The sequence below is a fragment of the Oncorhynchus gorbuscha genome, linkage group LG13 (genome assembly GCF_021184085.1).
Source record: "Oncorhynchus gorbuscha isolate QuinsamMale2020 ecotype Even-year linkage group LG13, OgorEven_v1.0, whole genome shotgun sequence".
NCBI lineage: Eukaryota > Metazoa > Chordata > Actinopteri > Salmoniformes > Salmonidae > Oncorhynchus > Oncorhynchus gorbuscha.
In genome coordinates this window covers 86,627,884-86,648,385 of record NC_060185.1, presented here as the reverse complement: position 1 = coordinate 86,648,385, position 20,502 = coordinate 86,627,884, and the positions used below count along the sequence as shown (strand labels likewise).

General features: G+C 44.7%; 2 protein-coding genes across 4 annotated transcripts in view; both read left to right on the top strand.

The window, feature by feature from the left end:
- LOC123993645 (NEDD4-binding protein 3-A-like) overlaps window positions 1-20,502 on the top strand; it is a 154,572-nt gene that overhangs the window by 89,450 nt on the left and 44,620 nt on the right. The window lies entirely within an intron of this gene.
- On the top strand, window positions 3,448-12,356 carry LOC123993646 (forkhead box protein I1-like). The gene is made up of 2 exons (XM_046296010.1): window positions 3,448-4,228; window positions 10,218-12,356. The coding sequence occupies exons 1-2, from the start codon at window positions 3,637-3,639 to the stop codon at window positions 10,787-10,789; spliced, it is 1,164 nt and encodes a 387-aa protein (XP_046151966.1). The 5' UTR covers window positions 3,448-3,636; the 3' UTR covers window positions 10,790-12,356.

Genomic DNA, 20,502 nt, shown 5'->3' with positions numbered 1-20,502 from the left:
TGTCAGTGTCAGAAGTGGGTTCATACTGAGTATGACTTTTTATAATGAATTTAGAATGAACACACCCATGAACTTTTCTAAATGGAATATTATAGAGTGGGTAGTAAATGGATTATAAGGCGATAAGAAGTTAGGGTTTAAGTCTAACACCTCGATCACACCTACTGTGTCATTGCATTTTGGGCACACCAGAAGAACATTCATTTCCAATGGAACACTGCGTTTGCCCTGCAGCATTGCGTTGCAGAGGCAGCTGCAGTGCGATCTGTGTGGTGCATAGATTTGTGTGGTGCATAGACCTGTGTGGTGCATATATCTGTGTGGTGCATAGACCTGTGTGGTGCATAGATCTGTGTGGTGCATAGACCTGTGTGGTGCATAGATCTGTGTGGTGCATAGATCTGTGTGGTGCATAGACCTGTGTGGTGCATAGATCTGTGTGGTGCATAGATCTGTGTGGTGCATAGACCTGTGTGGTGCATAGATCTGTGTGGTGCATAGACCTGTGTGGTGCATAGACCTGTGTGGTGCATAGATCTGTGTGGTGCATAGATCTGTGTGGTGCATAGATCTGTGTGGTGCATAGATCTGTGTGGTGCATAGACCTGTGTGGTGCATAGATCTGTGTGGTGCATAGACCTGTGTGGTGCATAGATCTGTGTGGTGCATAGACCTGTGTGGTGCATAGATCTGTGTGGTGCATAGACCTGTGTGGTGCATAGATCTGTGTGGTGCATAGACCTGTGTGGTGCATAGATCTGTGTGGTGCATAGACCTGTGTGGTGCATAGATCTGTGTGGTGCATAGATCTGTGTGGTGCATAGATCTGTGTGGTGCATAGACCTGTGTGGTGCATAGATCTGTGTGGTGCATAGATCTGTGTGGTGCATAGATCTGTGTGGTGCATACATTGGCATTATTGAACAGTGACAGTAAGTCAAACTGTATGCGTAGACGGCTTGATAGAAATCGTAGCAGAACGAGAATGTTGAACTTATGTTGCGCAAAACCCTGTCTATGTGATCGAGCCATAAGTAAAGTAACATTATTTTTGCTACTAACTATTTTCCTTTATTCTTTCTGAAAATAACAGTTACATACATCATCATACAGAAAATCTAGATGTAAAAATATTAGAAAATGAAACAGCCTACAACATTCAAATGGTAGCGATTACCATATAATACGACAACAAACCTGATTGATTTTCCATGTCTTCGACCATCCTCTCTAAACCCTTGTTCAACTCCATCATATTTTTGCCACAGTCCTTTTGATTATCGCCAGATGAAGCCGGAGATTCCTCCATCTATAAACGTGCGATATTCATATGAAGATTTGAATCATAAATGAATAGCTCACCAAAACCAAGCAGAACTTAAGCACACTGAAAATGTTTCACAAACATAGCATAATCAATGGATAAACAGCAACCTGGTACAACACAAGGATGTGCTTAAGCTTAAATTTATAAACTTCAAACATATATATTTTTTAATCACTTTAATTGACAGGTGTAACGTTACGTAGCTGTTAGCTGACATTAGTTCCGTTAGCTGACATTAGTTCCGTTAGCTGACATTAGTTCCGTTAGCTGACATTAGTTCCGTTAGCTGACATTAGTTCCGTTAGCTGACATTAGTTCCGTTAGCTGACATTAGTTCCGTTAGCTGACATTAGTTCCGTTAGCTGACATTAGTTCCGTTAGCTGACATTAGTTCCGTTAGCTGACATTAGTTCCGTTAGCTGACATTAGTTCCGTTAGCTGGCAAGGCTAACCATTCCAAATGTATCCAAAGTAAACTAAATGTGACGTCAGTGAGCTTGTCAATCTTGGATAAAATAACAAACCTTTGAGTACTTTAATTAAATAGGCACCTTCTTATTTTTTTAAAATATTTACAAGTGAACTAAATACTTACGATATTGGGTCGTTATCTAGCGTCCTCTTACTCTGGATGCTCTCTCACACCGAGGAACAAACGTGCTACCTCGTGCTGTGTGGACCACATTTTACTGGGTGCTATCACATTTTACTGGGTGCTATCACATTTTACTGGGTGCTATCACATTTTACTGGGTGTTATCACATTTTACTGGGTCCTATCACATTTTACTGGGTGCTATCACATTTTACTAGGTGCTATCACATTTTACTGGGTGTTATCACATTTTATTGGGTGTTATCACATTTTACTGGGTGGTATCACATTTTACTGGGTGCTATCACATTTTACTGGGGGTGCTACCACATTTTACTGGGTGCTATCACATTTTACTGGGTGCTACCACATTTTACTGGGTGCTATCACATTTTGGGTGCTATCACATTTTACTGGGTGCTATCACATTTTACTGGGTGCTACCACATTTTACTGGGTGCTACCACATTTTACTGGGTGCTATCACATTTTACTGGGTGCTATCACATTTTACTGGGTGCTACCACATTTTACTGGGTGCTATCACATTTTACTTGCTACCACATTTTACTGGTGCTATCACATTTTAATGGGTGCTATCACATTTTACTGGGTGCTACCACATTTTACTGGGTGCTATCACATTTTACTGAGTGCTACCACATTTTACTGGGTGCTATCACATTTTACTGGGTGCTATCACATTTTACTGGGTGCTACCACATTTTACTGGGTGCTATCACATTTTACTGGGTGCTATCACATTTTACTGGGTGCTACCACATTTTACTGGGTGCTATCACATTTTACTGGGTGCTACCACATTTTACTGGGTGCTATCACATTTTACTGGGTGCTACCACATTTTACTGGGTGCTACCACATTTTACTGGGTGCTATCACATTTTACTGGGTGCTATCACATTTTACTGGGTGCTATCACATTTTACTGAGTGCTATCACTTTTTTTTCCCCCACACGGAGGCGCCAGGTTCTAACAAAGCAACAAAGTTACAGCTGAACCACTACCCTTTCATGTGACTGAGATGCCAAAAATACACTTTACAAAGTTATGGCAACAACAGACACATTTGAGGGAGAGAAGAAAGACATATGTATAATGTTCCCCATCAACGCGGGCTCTAGAATTCAATAGCAATCTAGCCAACTATTTAGGTTCAGTGAACAGGCATTTGGAAATTGTATAGGCCGATTATCAGCAATCATACACGTTTCAAGAAATGTATATTTAATAATTAGATTTTTTTATTTTCTTCACAACACAAAAATGGAATGAAACGCTTACTAAGAGTATGGGTGTATATTCCTTTGGAGAGAGGGAGCCTGAAGAAACTGGTTGACAGACACTCCTGTCAGAATCCTCACCTGGCTAAACAACCAATCAGGAGAAATGGGTGTTGCCAGGGAAACAGATAAAATCTGTGCAACAGTTGACAGTGCTGACAGAGCGAGGGCAAAGAGTAAAGAGGTAGAGGTGTAGAGAGAGAGAGAGAGAGAGAGAGAGAGAGAGAGAGAGAGAGAGAGAGAGAGAGAGAGAGAGAGAGAGAGAGAGAGACACACACACACAAAGAGAGTGAGCGACAGACGAGAGAGAAAGAGAGAGAGACCCCGTGGGCACAACTCAGACACTGAAACAGTCATCATCTTCCAAGGACCAGAACAACACAGGTGAGAGAGACAAGAGATTCTGACCATGGCGTCGTTCGAACCTCAGGGCCAGTCTCCTCCTTGCTGTGGCCCCCAGTTCCCCAGCTTGGGCCAGGAACCTACAGAACTCAGCATGTACAGTGACTGCTACTATCCTCCGCCATCGCTCCCCAGCCCCCAGCGCACCCCCGACACCTCCTATGACTACAGCACCTCCTCCCCCAACCCTTACCTGTGGTTCAACGGATCCAGCATCAACGCTCCCCCTTACCTGGCCACTGCCGGGCCTCCAGGTAACCCCGGGCCCCCCTTCGTCCCCCAGCACTACGGAATGCAGAGGCCCTACCTGGGGTCCAGCGGGGCGGGGGTCCCTGGGGGGGAGCTGAGCTGGTTCTCTCTGCCCTCACAGGAAGACCTGATGAAGCTGGTACGCCCGCCCTACTCCTACTCTGCCCTCATCGCCATGGCGATCCACGGCGCCCCGGAGCGGCGGCTGACCCTGAGTCAGATCTACCAGTATGTGGCCGATAACTTCCCCTTCTACAACAAGAGCAAGGCTGGCTGGCAGAACTCGATCAGGCACAACCTGTCACTTAACGACTGCTTCAAGAAGGTCCCCAGAGACGAGGACGATCCCGGTAAGACTTACTACATTATGTGTTTGTTTTACAAAAAGCCCAAAAAATAAAATAAACAATAAATCTAAGGTATGACAGTACTTGATGGTTGAATTATTCATTTTGAATCTAACCTTGGCACCCAGAACCAAATCTGTCATGACAGACAAATGTGAATCTGCTGTTAATCTTTAGTCAAGTCAAAATTCTACTTTAGTTGTGATGTGTCTTTACTTTAAGTAGCCATTGTGACTTGTCTTTGGAGTGAGTAACAGTCTAGTGATAGAACAGCTTGTCTTTAGAGTGTGTAACAGTGTAGTGACAGAACAGCTTGTCTTTAGAGTGTGTAACAGTCTAGTGATAGAACAGCTTGTCTTTAGAGTGTGTAACAGTCTAGTGATAGAACAGCTTGTCTTTAGAGTGTGTAACAGTGTAGTGACAGAACAGCTTGTCTTTAGAGTGTGTAACAGTCTAGTGATTGAACAGCTTGTCTTTAGAGTGTGTAACAGTCTAGTCATAGAACAGCTTGTCTTTAGAGTGTGTAACAGTCTAGTGATAGAACGTCTTTAGAGTGTGTAACAGTGTGTGTCTATGATTAACAGCTTGTCTTTAGAGTGTGTAACAGTCTAGTGATTGAACAGCTTGTCTTTAGAGTGTGTAACAGTCTAGTGATTGAACAGATTGTCTTTAGAGTGTGTAACAGTCTAGTGATTGAACAGCTTGTCTTTAGAGTGTGTAACAGTCTAGTGATTGAACAGCTTGTCTTTAGAGTGTGTAACAGTCTAGTAATTGAACAGCTTGTCTGTAGTGTGTAACAGTCTAGTGATTGAACAGCTTGTCTGTAGTGTGTAACAGTCTAGTGATTGAACAGATTGTCTTTAGAGTGTGTAACAGTCTAGTGATTGAACAGCTTGTCTTTAGAGTGTTTAACAGTCTAGTGATTGAACAGCTTGTCTGTAGTGTGTAACAGTCTAGTGATTGAACAGATTGTCTTTAGAGTGTGTAACAGTCTGGTGATTGAACAGCTTGTCTTTAGAGTGTGTAACAGTCTAGTGATTGAACGTCTTTAGAGTGTGTAACAGTCTATTGATAGAACAGCTTGTCTGTAGAGTGTGTAACAGTCTAGTGATTGAACATCTTTAGAGTGTGTAACAGTCTAGTGATTGAACAGCTTGTCTTTAGAGTGTCTAGTGATAGTACAGCTTGTCTTTACAGTGCGCAACAGTCTAGTGATAGGATGTCTTTAGAGTGTGTAACAGTCTAGTAATAGAACAGCTTGTCTTTAGAGTGTGTAACAGTCTAGGGATATAACGTCTTTAGAGTGTGTAACAGTCTATTGATAGAACAGCTTGTCTGTAGAGTGTGTAACAGTCTAGTGATTGAACGTCTTTAGAGTGTGTAACAGTCTAGTGATAGAACAGCTTGTCTTTAGAGTGTGGAACAGTCTAGTGCTAGAACAGCTTGTCTTTAGAGTGTGTAACAGTCTAGTGATAGAACATCTTTAGAGTGTGTAACAGTCTAGTGATAGAACAGCTTGTCTTTAGAGTGTGTAACAGTCTAGTGATAGAACGTCTTTAGAGTGTGTAACAGTCTAGTGATAGAACAGCTTGTCTTTAGAGTGTGTAACAGTCTAGTGATTGAACGTCTTTAGAGTGTGTAACAGTCTAGTGCTAGAACAGCTTGTCTTTAGAGTGTGTAACAGTCTCGTGATAGAACAGCTTGTCTGTAGAGTGTGTAACAGTCTAGTGATATAACAGCTTGTCTTTAGAGTGTGTAACAGTCTAGTGATAGAACGTCTTTAGAGTGTGTAACAGTCTAGTGATTGAACGTCTTTAGAGTGTGTAACAGTCTAGTGCTAGAACAGCTTGTCTTTAGAGTGTGTAACAGTCTAGTGATAGAACGTCTTTAGAGTGTGTAACAGTCTAGTGATAGAACGTCTTTAGAGTGTGCAACAGTCTAGTGCTAGAACAGCTTGTCTTTAGAGTGTGTAACAGTCTCGTGATAGAACAGCTTGTCTTTAGAGTGTGTAACAGTCTAGTGATAGAACGTCTTTAGAGTGTGTAACAGTCTAGTGATAGAACGTCTTTAGAGTGTGCAACAGTCTAGTGCTAGAACAGCTTGTCTTTAGAGTGTGTAACAGTCTCGTGATAGAACAGCTTGTCTATAGAGTGTGTAACAGTCTAGTGATAGAACGTCTTTAGAGTGTGCAACAGTCTAGTGATAGAACGTCTTTAGAGTGTGTAACAGTCTAGTGATAGAACGTCTTTAGAGTGTGCAACAGTCTAGTGCTAGAACAGCTTGTCTTTAGAGTGTGTAACAGTCTCGTGATAGAACAGCTTGTCTTTAGAGTGTGTAACAGTCTAGTGATAGAACGTCTTTAGAGTGTGCAACAGTCTAGTGATAGACTGTTGCACAGTTGGTAGAGCATGGCGCTTGTAACGCCAGGGTAGTGGGTTCGATCCCCGGGACCACCCATATGTAGAATGTATGCACACATGACTGTAAGTCGCTTTGGATAAAAGCGTCTGCTAAATGGCATATATTATTATTATTTATTATATTGTAGAGTGTGTAACAGTCTAGTGATAGAACAGCCTGTCTTTAGAGTGTGTAACAGTCTATTGATAGAATGTCTTTAGAGTGTGTAACAGTTTAGTGATAGAACAGCTTGTCTTTAGAGTGTGTAACAGTCTAGTGATAGAACGTCTTTAGAGTGTGTAACAGTCTAGTGATAGAACAGCTTGTCTTTAGAGTGTGTAACAGTCTAGTGATTGAACGTCTTTAGAGTGTGTAACAGTCTAGTGATAGAACAGCTTGTCTTTATAGTGTGTAACAGTCTAGTGCTAGAACAGCTTGTCTTTAGAGTGTTTAACAGTCTAGTGCAGTAGTTCTTAACCTTGTTGGAGGTACTGAACCCCAACAGTTTCATATGCGCATTCACCGAACCCTTCTTACTTGAAAAAAATCAAATTCAAAACATAGGTATATATTTGACTGGTGCACAAAATGAACCGTGCATCAACATCACTGTGTTCAAAGAACAAAATCATCAAAACATTTTCACACAGATTATCATTTTCACACAAAAACAAAAACATAATAATGAATATTTACTGCAAATCAGTGTGACTTCTGAAATGCGCGGCTTCACCTTGGCAAGTGCCACTCTCATGTCATTTTCGCAACAAAGTCTGTTCCTTTTCTTCGTTTTTATGTCCAGCATCCTCGAAAAGGATTGCTCGCAAAGATATGTTGTAACAAACGGTATGAAAATCTCCAGAGCTTTCTTAGCAATAACAGGGTACGTTACCATTTGTTGACGCCAAAACGTTGAAAGCGTTGTTGTTCTGAAGAGTTGCTGTTGAACCTGGCTCTGCTGAATTTCAATGATTTCATCGAGGTATTCATCATTGACATCTGTTGTCTCAACACTAAACGTGAACGGCTGTCTCACCCATGCTGGATATGACTCTCTTGTAGGGAAGTATCCGTCGAGAGCCTTTGCAAGCTCATCTAAGTGTGTGACCATTGCTTGCTTCAGTTCAGCGGGTACAGAAATGTCTCCGATTCCAGATACATTTTCGATCTTACTTACACAGTCGTCCAGCAGGGGAAAGTTTGCGAAGTTATTGTTCTCTGTTCGTCGTTTCCATAACGGTAGCTTTTTTTGAAAAGCCTTCAGGTTTTCCTCCGCTTCGATGATGTTGACTCCACCGCCCTACATCTTTTGATTGAGATGATTGAGAGCTGCGAAGATATCAGCCATGTACGCTAAAATGAGAATGAACTCAGAATTTTTGAAGCAATCTGCATGACAATGTTGGTGCTCTTGCAAAAACAGGGCTAATTCCACACGCACGGCAAAAATACGATTCAGCACCTGTCCCCGGGATAACCACCTAATGTTAGAATGGTACAGAAGTACCTCGAATTCAGAGCCCATTTCTTTACACAGCTCACTGAAGATGCGATGCCGCAGAGCACTAGTTCGCACATAGTTCACGCATTCCACTACAATTTTTAATACTTCTGCCAGTTTTGGAGGCAAGGTTTTTGTTGCCAACGCATGCCTGTGCAGAATACAATGCGTAACAATGTGTGGTGCATCGGCTTTCACTGGCGCACCAAAACCAGACTTTCTTCCCAGCATGACTGGAGCTCCATCCGAACAAACTGCAGAAACCATATCCCACGAAAGATTGTTGTCTTTGAAGAAGTCATCCACAAGTTTCTTCACATTGGCTGCCTTAGTTGTTGTTGTAAGAGGCTTACAAAATAAAAATTCTTCCTTTATCACGTCGTCTTTCACATAGCGCACGAATACAGCAAGCTGGCTTAGATTGGAAATGTCTGTGGTCTCGTCGAGTTGAAGGCTGAATTTTGCCGGGCTTGAAATCAGATCTGCAACTACTTGAGCCAAGATGTCTTTGCTCATGTCCTCTTCTGTCGCTGATGGTGTCATTTGAAAGAGGAATTTGGGATAACTTAACTTCAGCCTCTTTTCCCAGCATGATATTCGCCATCTTCAACACAGCTGGTTTTATGAGTCTTTCACCAATGGTGTGTGGTTTGCCCTGCTTTGCGATCAGGTAAGCAACTTCGTACGATGCTGTGAGGATCGGTTTGTTGATGGGTACAAAGCCGAGAACAGGCAGAGTAGCCTTTTCATCGAATCTGGCTCTCTTCACCTTGAATTCAGCGAGCGTTGTGTTCCTGTATTTTCCATCTCCATGCAGCTTAGGGAAGTGTTCTCTTAGCTTTGCCGGTGCTAGACTAGAATTGCTCAACTTGGCATTGCAAATCATGCAGTTAGGACACTGACTCCCATCACGTTCGGTTATACATGTAAATCCATATTGTACATATTCGTCCGACCACTTTCTTTTTTTTGCTCGACATAGTAAGTATGAAGGAATTAAAATATTAAGAAAGAAATCACAAGACGTACCATCACCATTGTCACAAACTGAGCGCGCCAAATTCCCTGCAGCACAGATAGGCCAAGCGATGTAGCATGATCACCTGCAGCCAATGATGGCCAAGCAGAGCTTGTCATCACGAATCATATGAATCGGATGTGTGTCTTGACCTCCGCCGAACCCCTGAGACTGACTCACCGAACCCCTGGGGTTCGATCGAACCCCGGTTAAGAACCACTGGTCTAGTGATAGAACAGCTTGTCTGTAGAGTGTGTAACAGTCTAGTGATAGAACAGCTTGTCTTTAGAGTGTGTAACAGTCTAGTGATTGAATGTCTTTAGAGTGTGTAACAGTCTAGTGATAGAACAGCTTGTCTTTAGAGTGTGTAACAGTCTAGTGCTAGAACAGCTTGTCTTTAGAGTGTGTAACAGTCTATTGATAGAACAGCTTGTCTTTAGAGTGTGTAACAGTCTAGTGATAGAACGTCTTTAGAGTGTGTAACAGTCTAGTGCTAGAACAGCTTCTCTTTAGAGTGTGCAACAGTCTAGTGATAGAATGTCTTTAGATTGTGTAACAGTCTAGTGATTGAACGTCTTTAGAGTGTGTAACAGTCTAGTGATAGAACAGCTTGTCTTTAGAGTGTGTAACAGTCTAGTGATTGATCAGCTTGTCTGTAGAGTGTGTAACAGTCTAGTGATTGATCAGCTTGTCTGTAGAGTGTGTAACAGTCTAGTGATTGATCAGCTTGTCTGTAGAGTGTGTAACAGTCTAGTGATAGAACAGCTTGTCTGTAGAGTGTGTAACAGTCTAGTGATTGATCAGCTTGTCTGTAGAGTGTGTAACAGTCTAGTGATTGATCAGCTTGTCTGTAGAGTGTGTAACAGTCTAGTGATTGATCAGCTTGTCTGTAGAGTGTGTAACAGTCTAGTCATAGAACAGCTTGTCTTTAGAGTGTGTAAAAGTCGTGTGATAAAATGATAGATTAACTGTGTTTAGTAATGATAGTAGATGATGCAGTCAGTAGTCCATGTGTCAACCCCAAACACATTCTAATCTATCCCCCCCCCCTTCCCTCTTTCTCTCTCTTCCAGGTAAGGGTAACTACTGGACACTAGACCCAAACTGTGAGAAGATGTTTGACAATGGAAACTTCCGTCGTAAAAGGAAGAGGAAGTCTGATTCGCTGTCTGAAGGAGAGGGGGAGTCAGTAGGGCTGGAGTCAGGTGATCCCGATGACCGGGGGAGTCCCCAACCCCCCAGCAACCATGGGATCGACATGTCCCAGACGCCAGAGAGAATCCCCTCCCCTTCCTCCTCAGGTACCGCCCCTTGCCTGAGCAGCTTCCTGTCTGAGATGTCTGGAGTGGTATCTGGGGGAGCCAATGTAATCGGAGGAGATTCGCTGAACCATGCCCTGCCCATAACCCTTACCCTGGACGGGACCCAGAGGCCTACACAGCCTGGGGGTTTTGGTAGTTACTGCCTCAGCTCAGGTGCTTTGGAGTGGGCTTCCCAGCTACCGCCTCCTCCTGGCCTCTCCTCCTCGCCCACCCACTCCTCCCTGGGTTACAGCAGCCCCATCCTCAGCCAGTTCAATGGGCATTTCTACCCTGGCTTGGGCTCAGCAAGCATCCTATACCCACAGGAAGGCACAGAGGTCTGAACAGACTGATAGAGGGGGAGACAGGAATGGGCAGGAGACAACTAGAGGTCTGAAGAGACTGATAGAGGGGGAGACAGGGTTGGGCAGGAGACAACTAGAGGTCTGAAGAGACTGATAGAGGGGGAGACAGGGATGGGCAGGAGACAACTAGAGGTCTGAAGAGACTGATAGAGGGGGAGACAGGGTTGGGCAGGAGACAACTAGAGGTTTGAAGAGACTGATAGAGGGGGAGACAGGGTTGGGCAGGAGACAACTAGAGGTCTGAAGAGACTGATAGAGAGGGAGACAGGGTTGGGCAGGAGACAACTAGAGGTCTGAAGAGACTGATAGAGGGGGAGACAGGGTTGGGCAGAAGACAACTAGAGGTCTGAAGAGACTGATAGAGGGGGAGACAGGGTTGGGCAGAAGACAATTAGAGGTCTGAAGAGACTGATAGAGAGGGAGACAGGGATGGGCAGGAGACAACTAGAGGTCTGAAGAGACTGATAGAGGGGGAGACAGGGATGGGCAGGAGACAACTAGAGGTCTGAAGAGACTGATAGAGGGGGAGACAGGGATGGGCAGGAGACAACTAGAGGTCTGAAGAGACTGATAGAGGGGGAGACAGGGATGGGCAGGAGACAACTAGAGGTTTGAAGAGACTAAAGAAAGAAGGAGAGGGAGAAAGAGACTTCTACCTGAGACTGAACTGTCTGCACACACACACACACACACACACACACACACACACACACACACACACACACACACACACACACACACACACACACACACACACACACACACACACACACACACACACACACACACACACACACACACACACACACACACACACACACACACACACACACACACACACACACACACAGTAGTCCGTTAGCACTGACAGGGCAGGGCTTAGTTGCATGTGACAGCAGGATGAGCAGGGCCTGGTTCCCAAGGAAACAGCAGAGTCAGCCATGACACACAAATCTATAATTGCTGACTGTCATCACATTTTGTATATATTTGTATTTGTATTTAAGGAGTGTATTTTATTGGTTATGTATGTGTTTTTATATCTGAGTGCTTGCGTCTAAAACATTTGTTCAACATGTGCCATTGTAGAATAGTGATTTGCGATGGACGCAGACCTGGGTTCAGATACATGTGTATTGAGTATTTGTTATTCAAATATTTTGTTCTGTGTATTTAAGTATTGTCAAATAAACAGCTCAAAACAAGTACTTTTAATTGAGCATTTGAATGGTTATTTGTGAAAAAAAACAAATAGTCAACCAAATTGAATCTGAAAGTATTTTCAAATATTTATTTCATATACTCGTATTTGAGTCAGTGTATTTGAGTATTTCCTACTACTTTCTAAGTCTATTTACAAATAAATGTCAATATTCAGCTACTTGGTTTTTTTCAAATAAATTTGATCTGAATACGTGTTTTAAATTGTATTGAAAAGTAATTGAAATACCTTAAATAGCATTTGAACCCAGGTCTGGTATGGCTTATACCAACATTGGTCTGATGTTTGTTTTTGATAAGAAAAATAAAATACAGAAAAACTTTCTCTGATGTGTCATCGTCTGTTATGCAGGTGAATGAGGACCCAAAAGCGACTTGGCGAAAACAGAGTCTTTAATCCAGTAAAGTAAAATACAATCAAAAAACACAATTTCCACTCGTAATGACGAGAACAGACTGGAGACTCGATCATGAACTGCAGGTTGCCTCGGGAAGGCACTTGAACGTAGCAGACTCAGACACCTGCTCACCACGCAGCATCTGAGGGAAACACGACACGACAGGGCGATACACAGACACAGCACGGTGAACAATAGACAAGGATCCGACAGGGCAGAAACGGAAAACAAGGGGAGAAATAGGGACTCTAATCAGGGGAAAAGATATGGAACAGGTGTGGGAAGACTAAATGATTGATTAGGGGAATAGGAACAGCTGGGAGCAGGAACGGAACGATAGAGAGAAGAGAGAGAGGAAGGGAGAGAGAAAAAGGGGAACGAACCTAAAAAGACCAGCAGGGGGAAAACGAACAGAAGGAAAAGCAAAATGACAAGACAATCTAAGACAAAACATGACAGTACCCCCCCACTCACCGAGCGCCTCCTGGCGCTCTCGAGGAGGAACACTGGCGGCAACGGAGGAAATCATAGATCACAAACGGTCCAGCACGTCCCGAGAAAGAACCCAACTCCTCTCCTCAGGACCGTAACGAAAAACGATAAAAAGGGAAACTAGGGTACTACTCTAAAAAAAAAAAATGAGACACGGGTAGAGAACTGAAAGCTTTAGAGCAAACAGGACCAAACAGGCCAGGAGAGTAACAACTAGGGACAGACTGAGACACAGCAAGGGCAGGAGCAAGAACAGGAGAGATGCGATGGCAGGGAATAGACTGAGACCCAGCAAGACCAGGAGCAGAAAAAAAATTACCAGACTTCTTCTGCGCGCAGTCTGAACACGCAGCCACGAAACGGCGCGTGTCACGCTCCTGAGTAGGCCACCAAAACCGCTGGCGAATAGAAGCAAGCGTACCCCGAACGCCGGGATGGCCAGCTAACTTGGCAGAGTGAGCCCACTGAAGAACAGCCAGACGAGTAGAAACAGGAACGAAAAGAAGGTTACTAGGACAAGCGCGCGGCGACACAGTGTGCGTGAGTGCTTGCTTAACCTGTCTCTCAATTCCCCAGACAGTCAACCCGACAACACGCCCAACAGGAAGGATCCCCTCGGGATCGGTAGAAGCCACAGAAGAACTAAAGAGACGGGATAAAGCATGAGGCTTGGTGTTCTTAGTACCCGGGCAATAAGAAATAACGAATTCGAAACGAGCGAAAAACAACGCCCAACGAGCATGACGCGCATTCAGTCGTTTGGCAGAACGGATGTACTCAAGGTTCTTTTGGTCAGTCCAAACGACAAAAGGAACGGTCGCCCCCTCCAACCACTGTCGCCATTTGCCTAGGGCCAAACGGATGGCGAGCAGCTCGCGGCTAGCCACATCATAGTTACGCTCCGACGGCGACAGGCGATGAGAAAAATACGCACAAGGGTGGACCCCATCGTCAGCATCGGAGCGCTGGGACAGAATGGCTCCCACGCCCACCCCCGACGCGTCAACCTCAACAATAAACTGTTTAGTGACGTCAGGTGCAACAAGGATAGGAGCGGATGCAAAACGCTTCTTAAAGAGATCAGAACAACAATCATACGACCGGTGAGGAGGAAGGGAGTTGGTTCTGGACCGACTGAAGACCGTGCGCAGATCATGATATTCCTCCGGCACTCCTGTCAAATCACCAGGTTCCTCCTGAGAAGAGGGGACAGAACAAACAGGAGAAATAGCAGACATTAAACACTTCACATGACAAGAAACGTTCCAGGAAAGGATAGAATTACTAGACCAATCAAAAGAAGGATTATGACACACTAGCCAGGGATGACCCAAAACAACAGGTGTAAAAGGTGAACAAAAAATCAAAAAAGAAATGGTCTCACTATGGTTACCAGATACAGTGAGGGTTAAAGGTAGTGTTTCACATAATATACTGGGGAGAGGACTACCATCCAAGGCGAACATGACCGTGGGCTCCCTAACTGTCTGAGAGGAATGTCATGTTCCCGAGCCCAGGCTTCGTCCATAAAACAGCCCTCCGCCCCAGAGTCTATTAATGCACTGCAGGAAGCTGCCGATCCGGTCCAGCGTAGATGGACCGGTAAAGTAGTACAGGTACTTGACGGAGAGGACCGTCTAGTAGCGCTTATCAGTCGCCCTCCGCTTACTGATGAGCTCTGGCCTTTAACTGGACATGAAATGACAAAATGACCAGCGGAACCGCAATAGAGACAGAGGCGGTTGGTGATTCTCCGTTCCCTCTCCTTAGTCGAGATGCGAATACCCCCAGCTGCATGGGCTCAACACCTGAGTCAGTGGGGAAAGATGGTAGTGTCGGGGAGAGGGGGGACACAGTTAACGCGAGCTCTCTTCTATGAGCTCGGTGACGAAGATCTACCCGTCGTTCAATGCGAATAGCGAGTTCAATCAAAGAATCCACGCTGGATGGAACCTCCCGAGAGAGAATCTCATCCTTAACCTTAGCGTGGAGTCCCTCCAGAAAACGAGCGAGCAACGCCTGCTCGTTCCAGTTACTGGAGGCAGCAAGAGTGCGAAACTCTATAGAGTAATCCGTTATGGATCGATTACCTTGACATAGGGAAGACAGGGACCAGGAAGCTTCTTTCCCAAAAACTGAACGATCAAAAACCCTTATCATCTCCTCTTTAAAGTTCAGATAATTGTTAGTACACTCAGCGCTTGCCTCCCAGATAGCTGTGCCCCACTGCCGAGCCCGACCAGTAAGGAGTGATATGACGTAGGCAATCCGAGCTCTCTCTCTTGAGTATGTGTTGGGTTGGAGAGAGAACACTATATCACACTGGGTGAGAACGGAGCGGCACTCAGTGGGCTGCCCAGAATAACATGGTGGGTTATTAACCCTAGGTTCCGGAGGCTCGGAAGACCCGGAAGTAGCTGGTGGCACGAGACGAAGACTCTGATACTGTCCTGAGAGGTCGGAGACCTGAGCGGCCAGGGTCTCAACGGCATGCCGAGCAGCAGACAATTCCTGCTCGTGTCTGCCGAGCATCGCTCCCTGGAACTCGAGAGTAGAGTAGAGAGAATCCATAGTCGCTGGGTCCATTCTTGGTCGGATCCTTCTGTTATGCAGGTGAATGAGGACCCAAAAGCGACTTGGCGAAAACAGAGTCTTTAATCCAGTAAAGTAAAATACAATCAAAAAACACAATTTCCACTCGTAATGACGAGAACAGACTGGAGACTCGATCATGAACTGCAGGTTGCCTCGGGAAGGCACTTGAACGTAGCAGACTCAGACACCTGCTCACCACGCAGCATCTGAGGGAAACACGACACGACAGGGCGATACACAGACACAGCACGGTGAACAATAGACAAGGATCCGACAGGGCAGAAACGGAAAACAAGGGGAGAAATAGGGACTCTAATCAGGGGAAAAGATATGGAACAGGTGTGGGAAGACTAAATGATTGATTAGGGGAATAGGAACAGCTGGGAGCAGGAACGGAACGATAGAGAGAAGAGAGAGAGGAAGGGAGAGAGAAAAAGGGGAACGAACCTAAAAAGACCAGCAGGGGGAAAACGAACAGAAGGAAAAGCAAAATGACAAGACAATCTAAGACAAAACATGACATCGTCTTACTCTTTTTAACTCAGAAATAAAAAACAGCCTGGCTGGCTAGTGTTGTAAGGGAGTTATCTGTCTCAACAAATCTATGTAGAAGATGGTTAACGGCATCAAGCCTCCAGTGAAATATGACCCTCCTAAAACACACAGGTAGGATAGAAACAGCCCTGTCAGTGAAATATGACCCTCCTAAAACACACAGGTAGGATAGAAACAGCTCTGTCAGTGAAACGATGACCAGCCAACCAGGGAAAGCTGCTTCTCAGGGTAACTCAATCCTACGGTATGATAAGGATATACTGATGGGAAGATGAATAGAGGGCTAACTGATTGTTGTAAAATCGTGAGAATCACCATACCTCAACCCTTTCTCTTCTCTCTGCTCTCACACAATAACTCACCCTCTCTCTGCTCTCAAACAATAACTCACCCTCTCTCTGCTCTCACAATAACTCACCCCCTCTCTCTGCTCTCACACAATAACTCACCCTTCTCTCTGCTCTCACAACATACCTCACCCCTCTCTCTGCTCTCAAACAATAACTCACCCCTCGCTCTGCTCTCACAATAACTCACCCCTCTCTGCTCTCACACAATAACTCACCCTTCTCTGCTCTCACACCATACCTCACCCCTCTCTCTGCTCTCAAACAATAACTCACCCCTCTCTCTGCTCTCACAATAATTCACCCCCTCTCTCTGCTCTCACACAATAACTCACCCCCTCTCTGCTCTCACACAATAACTCACCCCTCCTTTCTGCTCTCACACCATACCTCACCCCTCTCTCTGCTCTGACACAATAACTCACCCCCTCTCTTTTCTCTGCTCTCACAACATACCTCAACCCTTTCTCTTCTCTCTGCTCTCACACAATAACTCACCGTTCTCTCTGCTCTCACACCATACCTCACCCCTCTCTCTGCTCTGACACAATAACTCACCGTTCTCTCTGCTCTCACACCATACTTTCCCCAAGTGTAAGTTGTAGAATAAAGTAAGATATAGAGCTTGTTAGCCAGATAAAGTACAACTTGGAAACATCACCCACCAACCCCTCCCCCTCCCCTCCTCCACAGTTCTGACTGAAAGTTCAAATGAGCAATCACAGCTAGATGAAAAGATAATCCTTTATTGCTGCAAGGGAATTTGTCTTCCACACTAAAAACAAGTTTGGTTAATGTACTACATTGGCACATATTTTGTACATGACCATCTCCTTGGTATGAATAGGTTAAAGACGCTGTGGGCCTTTTTTCAATGCTAAAAGGACAAGACATTGACTACAAAAAAAAGTAATAGCAGTTGATATTTGAGTAGATGTTTTATTACTTCTACTGAACCTAACACAAACTATACAAAGTAAATAGTTAGAATCTGTTGTACATTCAGGAGAAAATTATATTATTATAGCTTTTGGTATGTATTAAGTATGTATTGTCTGTTCAATATATTTGTAGAGACATTTGTATCCAAATAACCACTTTTGATACATTTCCGTCGCTGGCACCGTAGGCCTTTATTTACCCAGAAACACAGGCAGCATGACTGATGTACGGTGTCCACACAGAGAGGGACAGAAACACTGGCAGCATGACTGATGTACGGTGTCCACACAGAGAGGGACAGAAACACTGGCAGCATGACTGATGTACGGTGTCCACACAGAGAGGGACAGAAACACTGGCAGCATGACTGATGTACGGTGTCCACACAGAGAGGGACAGAAACACAGGCAGCATGACTGATGTACGGTGTCCACACAGAGAGGGACAGAAACACTGGCAGCATGACTGATGTACGGTGTCCACACAGAGAGGGACAGAAACACTGGCAGCATGACTGATGTACGGTGTCCACACAGAGAGGGACAGAAACACTGGCAGCATGACTGATGTACGGTGTCCACACAGAGAGGGACAGAAACACTGGCAGCATGACTGATGTACGGTGTCCACACAGAGAGGGACAGAAACACTGGCAGCATGACTGATGTACGGTGTCCACACAGAGAGGGACAGAAACACTGGCAGCATGACTGATGTACGGTGTCCACACAGAGAGGGACAGAAACACTGGCAGCATGACTGACTGGCTAAATCATTTATTTATTTTGCCATTAGTTTTTCGGTGTCTTTTTCAAACCCAGTTTGGCCATGTGAGGATAATTTTGTCTGTATCCCAATGGTACCCTATTCCCTATAAAGTACACAACTTTTGACCAGAGCCCGATGTGTCCTGGTCAAAAGTAGTGCACTATATAGGGAATAGGGTGTCATTTGTGACTAAGCAGTGTGTAGCCTAAAGTAGGGAAGTTGTATTTTTCCTGCCTCGTCTCGATCCTTTTAACTCTCTGTTTGTCTGTCTGTCTGCGTGAGGGTGAGGTACATCTGCCAACCAACTGAAACACAACAGATACCACATTTGGGGTTCTGGAGTGTAATCTTTTAGCCGTCTTCAAATTGACACAGTTACGAAATAAATGCAAATACATTTCAAAGGCTAATCAAACCGCTGACAGGGGCGACAGGGGCGACAGGGGCGACAGGGGGACAGGGGTCAGGGCTGAAGCAGTGTTTTTCTAAAGGAAATGTGGGCCCTGGTCAAAAGCAGTGCAATCTATAGGGAAAAGAGTGCCCTTTAGGACTGTATGTTATGAGAGTATGCAGCCACACCCAATAATCACTGTATAGGTCATATGGGCCAGTATGGTGCTGCTCAACACTGCAGTAGGAGATATAGGTCATATGGCCTAGGATGGTACTGCTCAATGCTGCAGTAGGAGATATAGGTCATATGCCTAGGATGGTACTGCTCAATGCTGCAGTAGGAGATATATGTCATATGGCCTAGGATGGTACTGCGCAATGCTGCAGTAGGAGATATAGGTCATATGGCCTAGGATGGTACTGCTCAATGCTGCAGTAGGAGATATAGGTCATATGTTCCAGGATGGTACTGCTCAATGCTGCAGTAGGAGATATATGTCATATGGCCTAGGATGGTACTGCTCAATGCTGCAGTAGGAGATATAGGTCATATGTTCCAGGATGGTACTGCTCAATGCTGCAGTAGGAGATATATGTCATATGGCCCATGATGGTACTGCTCAACACTACAGTAGAAGATATAGGTCATATGGCCCATGATGGTACTGCTCAATGCTGCAGTAGGAGATATATGTCATATGGCCTAGGATGGTACTGCTCAATGCTGCAGTAGGAGATATATGTCATATGGCCTAGGATGGTACTGCTCAATGCTGCAGTAGGATATATAGGCCATATGGCCTAGGATGGTACTGCTCAACACTACAGTAGGAGATATAGGTCATATGGCCCATGATGGTACTGCTCAACACTGCAGTAGGAGATATAGGTCATATGGCCCATGATGGTACTGCGCAATGCTGCAGTAGGAGATATATGTCATATGGCCCATGATGGTACTGCTCAACACTACAGTAGGAGATATAGGTCATATGGCCCATGATGGTACTGCTCAATGCTGCAGTAGGAGATATAGGTCATATGGCCCATGATGGTACTGCTCAATGCTGCAGTAGGAGATATATGTCATATGGCCTAGGATGGTACTGATCAACACTGCAGTAGGAGATATATGTCATATGTTCCTGTATGTTGCTGATCAATGCTACAGTAGGAGATATATGTCATATGGCCCATGATGGTACTGCTCAACACTGCAGTAGGAGATACATGTCATATGTTCCTGTATGGTGCTGATCAATGCTGCAGTAGGAGATATAGGTAATATGTCCTAGGATGGTACTGCTCAATTCTGCAGTAGGAGGTATAAGTCATGTGGCCCATGATGGTGCTGCTCAACACTGCAGTAGGATTAAAATCTATACATCCTCAGATAAACCTGCTGCCTGGATTGTGGCTGTCACCCACACACATCACAATAGCACCTGTTTAACTAATAGAACACACACACCTGTTTCAGCATTACAGTGTCTCATAGAAAAATGGGAGTGGATGTTTGTTTCCCTTGTATCACAAGGCCATCAGACTGCTAAACAGCCATCACTAGAACATCAGAGGCGCTTGCCAATAGACATAGATTGGGAATCACTGGCCACTTTCAGAAATGATCACTGGCCACTTTCAGAAATGATCACTGGCCACTTTCAGAAATGATCACTGGCCACTTTCAGAAATGATCACTGGCCACTTTCAGAAATGATCACTGGCCACTTTCAGAAATGATCACTGGCCACTTTGATCACTGAAAAATGATCACTGGCCACTTTCAGAAATGATCACTGCCACTTTCAGAAATGATCACTAGCCACTTTCAGAAATGATCACTGGCCACTTTCAGAAATGATCACTGGCCACTTTCAGAAATGATCACTGGCCACTTTCAGAAATGATCACTGGCCACTTTCAGAAATGATCACTGGCCACTTTCAGAAATGATCACTGGCCACTTTCAGAAATGATC